This window comes from Bos grunniens, chromosome 4 (assembly GCF_055505025.1).
Source record: "Bos grunniens cultivar Pamir isolate PY7600 chromosome 4, Bosgru_T2T1.0, whole genome shotgun sequence".
NCBI classification, from domain to species: Eukaryota; Metazoa; Chordata; class Mammalia; order Artiodactyla; family Bovidae; genus Bos; species Bos grunniens.
Window position 1 is genome coordinate 53,452,852 of NC_141168.1, and position 13,507 is coordinate 53,466,358.

General features: G+C 44.2%; 1 protein-coding gene across 2 annotated transcripts in view; it reads left to right on the plus strand.

Annotated features, from left to right (window-relative positions):
• The window catches only part of CHN2 (chimerin 2), a 338,897-nt gene that overhangs the window by 211,466 nt on the left and 113,924 nt on the right, over positions 1–13,507 (plus strand). For both annotated transcript variants that reach the window (XM_086396433.1, XM_086396434.1), the window contains one exon: positions 2,772–3,057. In XM_086396433.1, the coding sequence (XP_086252559.1) occupies positions 2,772–3,057 (286 nt within the window). The remainder of the gene's footprint in view (positions 1–2,771; positions 3,058–13,507) is intronic.

The following is a 13,507-nucleotide window of genomic DNA, read 5'->3' on the forward strand; positions in this document are numbered from 1 at the left end:
CTGTCCATGGGATTTTCCAAACAAGAATACTGGAAAGGGTTGTTATCTCCTCCTCCAGGGGATATCTTCCTGACTCAGGGATCAAACCTGCGTCTTTCTGCATTAGCAGGCTTCTTTACCCACTGAGCCGTCTAGAAAGCTTGCCTCCCTTCAATTCAATTCAGTTCAGTTGCTCAGTCGTGTCTAACTCTTTGCGACCCCATGAATCGCAGCACGCCAGGCCTCCCTGTCCAACACCAACTCCCAGAGTTCACTCAAACTCACGTCCATCAAGTCGGTGATGCCATCCAGCCATCTCATCCTCTGTCATCCCCTTTTCCTCCCGCCCCCAGTTCCTCCCAGCATCAGGGTCTTTTCCAATGAGTCAGCTCTTCGCATGAGGTGGCTAAATAATTGGAGTTTCAGCTTTAGCATCAGTCCTTCCAATGAACACCCAGGATGGATTTCCTTTAGGATGGACTGGTTGGATCTCCTTGCAGTCCAAGGGACTCTCAAGAGTCTTCTCCAACACCACAGTTCAAAAGCATCAATTCTTCGGCACTTAGCTTTCTTCACAGTCCAAGTCTCACATCCATACATGACCACTGGAAAAACCATAGCCTTGACTAGACGGACCTTTGTTGGCAAAGTAATGTCCCTGCTTTTCAATATGCTATCTAGGTTGGTCATAACTTTCCTTCCAAGGAGTAAGCGTCTTTTAATTTCATGGCTGCAATCACCATCTGCAGTGATTTTGGAGCCCCAAAAAATAAAGTCTAACACTGTTTCCACTGTTTCCCCATCTATTTCCCATGAAGTGATTCAGTTCAGTTCAGTCACTCAGTCATGTCTGACTCTGCGACCCCATGAATCACAGCACGCCAGGCCTCCCTGTCCATCACCAACTCCCGGAGTTCACTCAAACTCACGTCCATCGAGTCGGTGATGCCATCCAGCCATCTCATCCTCTGTCATCCCCTTCTCCTCTTGCCCCCAATTCCTCCCAGCATCAGGGTCTTTTTCAATGAGTCAACTCTTCGCATGAGGTGGCCAAAGTATTGGAGTTTCAGCTTTAGCATCAGTCCTTCCAGTGAATATTCAGGACTGATTTCCTTTAGGATGGACTGGTTGGACCTCCTTGCAGTCCAAGGACTCTCAAGAGTCTCCTCCAACACCACAGTTCAAAAGCATTAATTCTTCGGCACTTAGCTTTCTTCACAGTCCAAGTCTCACATCCATACATGACCACAGGAAAAACCATAACCTTGACTAGATGGACCTTTGTTGGCAAAGTAATGTCCCTGCTTTTCAATATGCTATCTAGGTTGGTCATAACTTTTCTTCTAAGGAGTAAGCGTCTTTTAATTTCATGGCTGCAGTCACCATCTGCAGTGATTTTGGAGCCCCCCAAAAAAAGTCTGACACTGTTTCCCCATCTATTTCCCATGAAGTGATGGGACCAGATGCCATGATCTTCATTTTCTGAATGTTGAGCTTTAAGCCAACTTTTTCACTCTCCACTTTCATCAAGAGGCTTTTTAGTTCCTCTTCACTTTCTGCCATAAGGGTGGTGCCATCTGCATATCTGAGGTTATTGATATTTCTCCCAGCAATCTTGATTCCAGCTTGTGCAGCCCTTATCAAAAGTCTTCACCTCACATTGTGGGTGTGTGCCTGAACAAACATGAATTTGGTCCATTGGGTTCTCTCTGGAATTATATTGACCCATAGACCTCCCACTAGCGATCATGACACTTCATGCTAGCACGCCATCAGAACAGAGCTCTCATAAGCACTTTACCATGAAATCACAGTATTAAAAATCATAGCACCCCAAAGGCATTGCCTTTACTGCACTTTCCTAACCTGCATCAAATATTTTATATCCTTCGATCCTCATGACAAATCCTGCAAGGTTTGAGGAAAGTTTTCAATTTCAAAATCGGATAATCTTCCAAAAGTTCATCTGTGAACTCTTTGGAATTAGGAAGCACTGTCTCTGTGGGAAAAAATGGTGTCAATGAAACACTTCCCAGGTCAACCCACAAAGATGTGTTCAACCCACCATCTCGGTGTTGTGATTGTAGAACGATGCTTTCCCAGCTGCACTTGGAGATGTCATATCTTCAGTGATGTCATCATGAGGAAGCACTTCAAGAATAGCAAGTGCTCTAGGGATGCAAAGTTTTTTCTCAGCTTACCAGCATCCCCTGCAGCAGAAGCTGACAGTCCCAGTGGGGAACCCGGAAGGGGCTGTGAGCTGTAGGACCAAGACCAAGAGGGGACAATCAGCACTAAAGGGAGAGAACCCTAATGATCAAGTCTCTGTGATGCTGTCACTGATCCTCAAGCAAGTTGTGCTGCACAGCTCCCCTGCTCCCCTTCCGCTGGACCAACCGGGGTGGAAGGCATGGGTGCCCTACTGATGATGGTCAAAGATATAATAATAAAAGGACCCAAGGCCAGTGCTTATAACTTCCCCTGCAGAGATAATTGCCTGGTAGAGGGGAGGGAGTGGAGGGGCATGGCTGGCTTCCATTAAGAAATTTTTAACATATTTGTGAATCAGGCAGTACCCCATGTCTTCAAGTCTCAATTCCCTCAGCTGTCAAACAAGAATAATAATTGCACGTGTCTTGAAGGGTCTCCATGATAACCTAATGGGGGGAAATCAGGTCAGGCCCTTAGCCCAGTGTCTGGCATTCAGTACAGATCCCAGAAGTGTTAGCTGACACTGTCACCCACTGACCTGGTTTCTAAAACTCTTGTGATCTCTCCTTCCTTATGGGCAGGTTTGGAAATCAGACCTTAAACTACAGGCTCTTCTATGATGGAAAACACTTTGTGGGCGAGAAGAGGTTTGAATCAATTCATGATTTGGTCACAGATGGCTTGATAACACTGTACATAGAAACAAAAGCTTCAGAATACATTTCCAAAATGACAACAAACCCCATCTATGAACACATTGGATATGCCACTCTACTCAGAGAAAAAGTATCCAGAAGGCTAAGCAGGTCTAAAAACGAATCAAGAAAAGCCAGCGTCACAAATGAAGAGCACACACCCGTCGAAAAGGTAAGCCACGTGTGGGACGAAAACAGTCTCTCTGTTTCTAATCTATGCTGAAAACCCAGATGCTTAATTCAATACGTGATTTGCCAGACTGTTGCAGGAGACCAACACACTCCCATCCAAAAAACCTTAGAAATTTTGTGCTAAAAGAGACCTTGGAAATCTGATTTCAGTTCAACTCCCTCATTTTCCAGATGAGGACAGTGAGGTCAAAAATGTCCGATGATTTGCCAGAACTCCTAAGTCAGAGCCAGGACTTCCACTAATAATTGTGAGTTTATTTGAAGTTTGAAAGAAAAAGAAATCCTTTAAAAAAAATTAGTGTTTTATGATGAAAATGGTCACTTGTATTTTTAATTGCCATTTGCAGTGTCACTGGCTCCATCTCCAGTTCTACCCAGCGGGCCAAATACATAGTATTTGTATTTGCTTCTCTTAGGACTTGATGCCCATGTGTGATGCACAGGTCAGTGATCCCTCTTGAAGGTGGTCTTACCTAGATAACAGATTTTATTGACAAATATGGGAGCATTAGCCGTGATGATGGCTATATCTCTAGGAGACTTGGAAAGATACAGTCATCATCACGGCTGATGCCCCCGTCTCTGGCTCTGTCTCTGGGAGGCTTGTCCATTGCCCCAGAGGAGGAGTTGTTGGGCCTCGTCGAGGATGAGACCCTCCCAAATGGGTGATGCTCAAGCTGGTGGCACCGTGGCAGGATGTGGCGAGGAGGGTCTGATTTTCCTCTCCAGTAAGTTGCTGTTTATGTGAAAGACGCCGCCGCAGTTTGCTAGCAGATTTTTTGGATGTGTCCCTTCAGGAACCATCTGCTTTGACTGGTCCTATCTGTTTTCCACTGAAACAAAGTGACAGCCAGCCATGCCAGTCAGCCCCCCTGAGCCTGTGCCTAGCTTCTCAGGCGAGCCTGGACTGGGGCAGATAGAAATGAGCAGAGTTGAGCACGACTCCTTCTGGTGTTTGCTAATCGTTAATTAAACCGGAACAGCCCCCCTCCTCCCCTTGTTGTCCAGTGTGAGCAAAAAGCAGAGGAACCTCAGGTTGACTGACCGGGCTTCAGCTTTGGCGACGGGGATGCACAGAAAGCACCCAGGGCAGGAGGAGAGCAGAGGATGGCAGGCGGGCCTGCTGGCAGACAGGGCGTGATCCTAATTGATTTGCTAATTGAGCTTTAGAGCCTAGGAGAACCTGCCTCAGAATCACGTCAGTTGAGCAGCTGGCCCATGAAAAAATCATTTGCCATTTTCATTTTATAACTCCAGAGTCTCCAAAGCACCTGTTTATTTTTTGGCGAATAATTGATTTGGGAAATGATAGGGTTCCTGATTGTTTACCTTTCAACAAAAGAGAGAGGACTTGTGTCCCAGCTTTCTGGGAGTTTGTTCCTAAGCAAAAGCCGTTCCTTAGTCTGTTTGCAAAAATCTGTTCAGAAAGTAATTTAGAATAGAAAATCCAGAAGCCGACTTTCCCGGCCATGACAAATCAGAAGATGAATTGTAAAATAAATCTCTGAAGTGGTGTTTATATTTCTGAATTGGAGAGAAATGCCACCCAAAAGGCAATCTGTTACAACTGCAGACAACACATTAGAACATTTCCAGGAGAAGAAGTGAATAGGAAGTGACTCTGGTGTATTTGGGATGAGAGTTTAGATCATGGGTATTGGAATTGATATTCGTAGATTTTTGTCGTCCCCCAAGAGGAAAGTTGGGTCACTAGGAACTGATATTTCTAGATGGTAGTCCCATAAGGAAGCTTACATGAAAAAATATATCCTTTCTTGTAGGGCATTTTGTATTTATTTATTAAAATTAAATTTTAGAGAAAATCATCAGATTAACAATTACTTTGAGTGAGCCGCCCAGTACACTTTTACCTTTTTCAGGAAAAGGTAGATAAAGAAAGCATTGAAGGAGGAAGTCCAGACTCAAGTGAAAGGTTTGATGGATGGGCAACGGTGGCGCCGATTTCTTGGACGTTAATGGTGCATTGGTTGACTTTCCTGGAGGACGCTCCCAGCACTGGGTCTGGTCATTTGCTGGGGGTCACTCATTTTGTTAGTGGATTGTGAAGTAACTTCGTACGACTCCATCTGTTTCTTTCTGACCTTATTGACAAGTGGAATTATTAAAAGTCTCAGTCTTGCCAGAAATCCTATTTCCCTTAAGGGCAGGTCAGTGGACTGTTGCCATGGCGGCAGTGACTCAAAAAGAGGTGGCAGAAACTTGAATGGATTGACTGAGAAATGCCCGGGGCACCTGTCTGCTTCAGTAATGGCATGTCTTGAGGGTTTTGATGAGTGAAATGAGTAGGCTTCCTAATATTTCTTAAATTCAGACAGCCCAGCATTTCATTTTCCAGAGTACTTAAACTTCATCTGCCCACATATTTTATTGATCATTTCCTAATGAATCCAGAGATACGTGTAAATCCTAGAATATTAACAATGTTAATTGGCAAAAAGATATTACCTACCCTATCAGATTTGAGTGGTTTCCAGATTTACCTCCTGTCAAGGTGGTTAGCAGTGAACTTGATTTTAATAACTGGAGACGAGGCAGGGAGAGGAGAGGGTGCAAGTGAAAAAACAAAAAAACACTGTGGTGGTTAGCCGACAGGGATCTGTTTCCCTTCTGATTCTTTAATTGATTTTTAAAACATTACTATATGTAAGTGCCACCATTTGGTGCATTTAATTAAAACGGTCATGCCCGGCATCATTTCTTTTATGAAATTAATTTCAGAAATTATTCCATAGATTGCTTGTTTACTGATCTCTGGAACCTGTGCTGTAAACAATATAAGAGTAGCAACAGGATTCAACATCAGTTTAGACTTTTGCAGTTGGTAAACAGATTTCACGCATGTGAAATAATTTTCCACTTTATTTTCAGAGCAGCTTTGCCAGGTACATAGGGCAGGAATGATTATCCCCATTTTATTGAAAAAGCCACAATGGCAGGACAAGGAATCAAACCCAGACTTCCTAACTCCAAGTTCAAAGCTTCTTAAATCTATGGAGCAGCTGGACCTCATTCTGTTCTTATTGCCTTAAGCAAAGACCTTTGCTTTTGACCATCCTGAGTCAATTGATGGTAAGAATCTCTTAATATTTACATGTGTTTTTGAAAATACACTGCTATTACTAGCTCTAATAAGTAAATTGTCTTGTAAAGAATTTTATTATTAGTGAAAGTTGCTCAGTCATGTCTGACTCTTTGCAACCCCATGGACTATATAGTCCATGGAATTCTCCAGGCCAGAATTCTGGAGTGGGTAGCCTTTCCCTTCTCCAAGGGATCTTCCCAATCCAGGTCTCCCACATTGCAGGCAGATTCTTTACCAGCTGAGCTACAAGGGAAGCCTTGTAAAGGATACCTGACTGAATCAAATATATGTGACAACCATATTTTCAATGAAAAGTGAGAGTAAAATTGTTAGTCACTCAGTCATGTCTGACCCCATGGACTGTAACCCACCAGGCTCCACTGTCCATGTAATTCTCTAGGCAAGAATACTGGAATAGGTAGCCATTCCCTTCTCCAGGGCATCTTCCTGACCCAGGGATCGAACCCGAGTCTCCCTCATTACAGGCAGATTCTTTACCATCTGAGCCACCAGGGAAACCCCAATATTTTCAGTAACACATGTTTATTAAGTAAAGTTACTTGCTGAGTTAAATTGTATTTATGCTTTACTGGAGAAAAATCATTTGTACTCTTGGGGTAATACAAGCACACTATAGAATATAGTTTACCAGTTAATCATTTCCCTAATTTTTATAATAGCAAATGTCAGAAAATGATCTAAATGCTCATCAGTTGGGGATTACTTAGAATGAATTATGGTACACCCATATACAGGACGGAGAGGGCAATGGCACCCCACTCCAGTACTCTTGTCTGGAAAATCCCATGGATGGAGGAGCCTGGTAGGCTGCAGTCCACGGGGTCGCAAAGAGTCGGACACGACTGAAATGACTTAGCAGCAGCAGCAGCATATACAGGAATATCATGCAACCACAGAAAAGAAAGAGGATGTTCTCATATGGATTAATATGAAAGTTATTTACTCAGGGTTATCAAATGCAAAAACAGATATAGTATGCATAGTATGGTTTTATTTACGTAAACCAGGAAAAAAGATTTTACATATTTTTTTTCTAGGAAAATTATAAAATACCCCCCGAAGGATGATGAGCTAGTATGAGGACTGCCAGTGGGGAGTGGGAAGGGGGCGTCTAAGATATAAGGGTGGGAAGGAGACTCCTGCTACTATTTTGTACTCTTTGAATTTTGAACCATGATAAATCCTATTCAGAAAATTAATTAAGAAAATAATGCATTATGTCCTAAATTCACATACATTAAAGCAAAGCCTGAGTAAAACATCCTCCATACTCATCGTGTTACCCCACCCCCACCCCCTGCCCCTGGACCCAGACTGTTTTCCCATCCCTTCTTACCGGTCCCCTTCCCCATCCTGTTAGCTGTTTCTTTTTTTTTCTTTCATTTCTCTTTTGGATTGTTAGTAAAGAGGCTGTAGTTAGCAGCCTTTCACTGAAGGCTGAAGATGGTAATTATAGCGTAGGACCTAAATCACGAAACAGAGTGTGGCGTGACTATGCCTGGAAATGGGCTGACTATTGCTTCCTCCCGCCCTTGTCCCCCTGCCCACTACAGAACCCTCAGCGGTGCTCCCCTGGGGCTCTTCCCAGCACCCCCCATTTTACATGCCTTTTCACCCCACCCCACCCTCCTTTCTCAAGCTGCCCCAGGCCAGCTCCCAGATTCCTCCCACTTTCCTAGGCAGCAAGGAAGGCTCTCTGGTTTCTGCTTGTCTTGCTGTGAAACTAGGAGAGTGGCCTTGTCTGGAGTGAAGGACTCTGAGCCCTCACCGTGAGGAGTGGCACATCTCAGGCCACCAAGATGGTGTATCTCCCTCCGTGTTCTCTCTGCGAGGCTCTGCCGCCCCTGAGCTGCGCCCTGACCCGCTGGGGCATTGTGAGAAACTAGAGCCTGGAGGAGGAGGGTACTGGAGACCGCCTCGTGCATCCCCTTTGTTTTATACAAGAGGACACTGAGGCACCCAGCTCCTTGGTCTGGTGTATTTCAGAGACATCTAGAGGTCACAGAGGCTTGGATAGAGAAAAAAGAATGCTTTAAAATAACCTGCCCCTTAGATGTTCTCTTAAAGTTAAGATCTTTGAGGAGCACAAGTCATATGTACAGGACTCCCAAGTGAATGAATGAAAAGTGAAAAGTGAATTCATAAGGCAGTCTTAAACGTGTCAGGGCCCAGCAGGAAATAGAAGACAGATTCACTGGGGTTTTGAAGAGAAGCTGATTAACAAGAGATCTTTCTCAAGGACTGGCAATGGCGGGAGCTGCTGAAGGGACTGGAGGAAGGCACTGGGGTTCCTGGAGCCTGATGAGAGCTGGAGAGGAGACTCCCACCAAGGTGGGGTGTGAGAGGGGCTCCTGTAGCGGGCGATCCTATAAAAACAGAGCTCCCACAGGAGGGCGATAGAGAGAGACCCCTACAATCAAGCCAGGGTGTGAGCCTTGGGTGCTGCGCCACTCAAGAGGTAGGGGGCAGTGGAAGAAATACCTCATCTTCTCTCTCCTCCCGCCCTGCGATATCCTGCCTGTATCTCTCACTGGACAAGCCCCACTGGAAGCTAGAGGACAAAGGAGCCAGGGATACAGTTAATCAGTTTCCCCACCACAGGCAAAAGCAGGATAGGATTGAATTTGACGCAAGGGATGTGGCAGAGAGTAACCAATACAACTGCAAGTGATGAATAGAATAAAATCTGTGCAAGCAGTGTGTTAACCTTGTTCGAATTCTATTAGAATGTTGGTTCACCAGGTTCAGAAACCATGACTGACATTACCGCAAGTTTGTGAGGTATCCCTTTATGTGGATGGGCTCCACCACTGCGACCTTATGGGAGAGGTCTTGGTCCTGGAGGGTGGAGAGGCTTTGTGACTTTATCAAGGACAGTTGATTCAAGCATGGTGTCACCCATTGCCCTCCCCAAGCTGAGATGCTGCATCCATATGCCAAAGAAAGAGCCTGCATTGTTCACGTATAAGGCATCCTGGGGCTGGAAAAGACGTTCATATGACAGGCTCTGGAAAACCTGTAGAACTGCTCTGCAGGTGGTCCCTTGGAAATATGTAAGTGGCATAACCAGTCTTTTTTCGGGAGAAAGGATAAATGAAGATGAGCATAACTTAGCTAGTAAAAGCGACAGGTGCAGTAATGACTCTGATCATCCATCTTCCTCCTCGCACACACGGCATCATAAAATGGAATGCAATATAATGCTGTAAGGATGAATGGATTTGAACTTGGATTACATTTGTTCATGAAACCAGGTTTTACCAGAGTGTTATTTTAAATCAGAATCTCCTGACAGTGTGAAACTTATCGTGCAGTCTGAAAAAGAGCTGATTTGGCTAGGTCAGTGGTTCTCAAACCAGCTTCAAATTAGAATCACCCTGGGAGCTTTTTTAGAAAAGACCCATGTTAACCCCTCCTGACTTAACTGAATTAAAGCCTCTACTGGTGAAGCTCAAGCCTATTTTTAAGGTTCTCCAGATGATTCTACAGTTCTCAACCCCTGGTTAGATGAAAGGTCAGATGGGGAAGTAAAGGTTATCAGATACTTGGGGAAGCATTTTCTTTTAAGGACACCTGTCCCACTCTCTTTAATGCCTCTTCTTTTTCTGAGACTCTTTTTTGTTCTAATTTAGGCACTGGCATTCTTTCTCACCTCTACCTCTGCATAAAAAGTCCTCCGTGTAAAAATTCTTAAGAGTAGACTCTTGCGGTTCTGATTACTCAGTTTGGTTCAAAGGTTTGTGCATTGTTCCTTTTTCCCTGAGTCCTTTCCCTGGGTTATTGGCTAAAATTTGAATGATGGGGAAAATTAAATGTAGAATGATTAAGAGAATTTAATGAAGAAACAAGGAAAAGCCAGTGTCTCTTCTTTAGGTGCTTTGTCTGTGTACTTGGTTGCGTCTGACTCTTTGTGACCCCGTGGACTGTAGCCCACCAGGCTCCTCTGTCCATTGAATTTTTCAGATGAGAATACTGGAATGGGTTGCCATTTCTCCCTTCAGGGGATCTTACCAACCCAGGGATTGAACCCAAGTCTCCTGTGTCTTCTGCATTGCAGACAGATTCTTTACCCACTGAGCCATCGGGGAAGTCCTCTCTGGGGCTAGGAGGTGGTTTTCTTAAGACAAAGTTTATAGGACAAGGATTCTTTTCTGCCCACTGGGGAGTTTTCAAAGATACCAATGCCTGGGACACACCCCCAGAAAACAGATTTAACTACTTAGGATAAGAGCTGAGCATCTGGAGTTTAGATTCTCTGGGCGATTCTGATACACAGCTAAAGCTGAGAATCTCTGCTGTAGAGGAATAACTAAAATTGAGTTACGTTGTTTGGTTCACTATCTTTTATGAGAGAGTTACTCTTTTTTTTTTTTTTTTCTTTTTACCATCCCCTCGCTATCAGTGGTCTCAAGATAAGAGCTTTACAGTAACAAAAAGAAAAGTTATCCTAATACATTCAGTGTGTGTTAGAAGAAGATGGTTCCAACCCTCCTCATTCATCCCCATCCAAAATCTCTCTAGAAAAGAGCTCAATGCAATCCTTGTTGGAATATTGTCTATGCAAATAGTGCCATCTAGTGGCTCAGAAAAGAGTAACATGCTGGCTGCCATCTCAAAAGACCACACTTAAACAGATGTGGGAGTGATGAGCAAGAACAAATTTTTCGCAGTGAATCCACTGAATTGACCCCATTTCCTCAGGTTTTGTGGTATAAATCGGGCTATGCAATGGCTAGCGGGTATCTGTTTTGTGGTTCATGCTCATTCTTTGTGTAAGCAGATAGACAGTTCTGCCAGCCTGGGACACTTAGATGTACAAAAAGCCCCAGTGATCTTATTCACTGAGATTCTGGTCTAGAGATGCTAGAAAAAAAATTTTAATTTGTTTATTTTTGGCTGCAGTGGGTGTTCATTGCTTTGTGCAGACTTTCTCTAGTTGCGGCCGTTAGGAGCTGCTCTCTAGTTGCAGTGTGCCGGCTTCTCATTGCAGTGACTTCTCTTGCTGCGGAGCACGGGTTCGAGGTGCACAGGCTTCCGTAGTTGCAGCTCCGGGGCCCTAGGGCGTGGGCTCAGTAGCTGTGGTCCATGGGCTTAGTTGCTCCACAGCATGGACCAAGGATCAACCCTGTGTCCCCTGCATTGGCAAGCAGATTCCTATCCATTGTGCCACCAGGGAAGTCTAAGATGCTCAAACTTTTTGACCTCAGGGTCCTTTTGTACTTTTTAAATTACCGGGGACCCCAAAGAGTTTTTGTTTATGTGAGTTATATCTGCTGGTACTTCCTGCTTTCAAAAGTAAAACCAAGAAAAAAATTTAACTCTTTTCAACATCACGATAGTAAAGTCATTCTGTGTTTGCATAAATAATATATTTTTGTGACGAATAAGCCCATTCCCAAAAAGAGGAAATGAGAATATTGTCCTCGTTTCACAATTTGTAAATCTCTTAAATGTCTGGCCTAACAGACAACATCTTGATTCTCACATCTGCTTCTGTGTTCAACTTGTGATTTATATTGCTTTGTCTGAACTATAGGAAGAAGCTCTGGCCTCAGACATATATGTCATTGGCAAAAGGAAGGATTTTTTTAACTTTTTATTTTGTATTGGCATATAGCCAATTAACAATGTTGTCATATACATGTATGCATTCTCCCCCAAATTCCCCTCCTGTCCAGGCTGCCACATAACATTGAGCAAGAGTTCCATGTGCTATACAATAGGTCCTTGTTGGTTATCCATTTTAAATATAGCAGTGTGTACATTTGGGTTTTTTTACCTCTTTTTTTTTTTTTTACAATAGAACAAAACAAGTGTAGTTTCTCAAAGGTTACTTGCAATGTCAGTCAGTTGGAACAGGCAATTAATAAAAATAGTTTTGGGCACTGTGAGAGGATCACCCAAACATCAGTGGACCACACTTGGAGAACTGCTGCTCTGGGTAACCACTGGATGGACAAAAACACACCTTTTAAAGAAGTTTCTATTTGTACATCTCCAGAGAGGTATTTGGGAGGAATGATTGTTCCACTTGTATCCCCTTTGACTATGGGGGTGAAAGCTTCTGTCACCCGGGACTGTTGTCCACCCTGGCAGGGAGACTGCTGAGTTTGCCCTGTTTACAACCTCTGAGTTCGTCCTAGGGGCCTTCCCTGGGGGTGGGCAACAGAACTGATGCGGGGGCCTCTGTCACTTGGAAACAGCTTTCCAGGTAATTCTGATGCATATTCCAACAAAGAACCAGCCACCTGCTCTTACTCCTTTCTCTGTACAGATGAGAAACTGAGGCCCACGTCTCAAGGTTACATGGTGACTTTGAGCACTGGTGGGACCAGACGCCACCTTGGGGAATCCCATTATTCTCCTTCCTTGGCCTGGTGCGGGGTGTCACCCTCTTTCTTACTCCTCTGGCCCCTCTCCTTCCACCAGCTGTGCATCCATCTGGTCAGGACTTACCGGTCTCCCCACCTCTACTCCCACAGTGAGGAACCGTCATTTTTTTTTTAATTTTATTTAACTTTACAATATTGTATTGGTTTTGCCATATATCAAAATGAGTCTGCCACAGGTGTACATGTGTTCCCCATCCTGAACCCTCCTCCCTCCTCCTTCCCCATACCATCCCTCTGGGTCGTCCCAGTGCACCAGCCCCAAGCATCCAGTATCGTGCATCGAACCTGGACTGGCAACTCATTTCATATATGATATTATACATATTTCAATGCCATTCTCCCAAATAATCCCACCCTCTCCCTCTCCCACAGAGTCCAAAAGACTGTTCTGTACATCAGTGTCTCTTTTGCTGTCTCGTATACAGGGTTATTGTTACCATCTTTCTAAATTCCATATATATGCGTTAGTATACTGTATTGGTGTTTTTCTTTCTGGCTTACTTCACTCTGTATAATAGGCTCCAGGTTCATCCACCTCATTAGAACTGATTCAAATGTATTCTTTTTAATGGCTGAGTAATACTCCATTGTGTATATGCACCACAGCTTTCTTATCCATTCATCTGCTGATGGACATCTAGGTTGCTTCCATGTCCTGGCTATTATAAACAGTGCTGCGATGAGCATTGGGGTACACGTGTCTCTTTCCCTTCTGGTTTCCTCAGTGTGTATGCCCAGCAGTGGGATTGCTGGATCATAAGGCAGTTCTATTTCCAGTTTTTTAAGGAATCTCCACTATGTTCTCCATAGTGAGGAGCCGTCATTTTTGCCACCTAGCACTGTGCACTGTCTTTTGGAAAACCGTGCCCCAAGCCAACTCCGCCCACGCCTGCAAGTCTCAGTTTAGGTGGGTG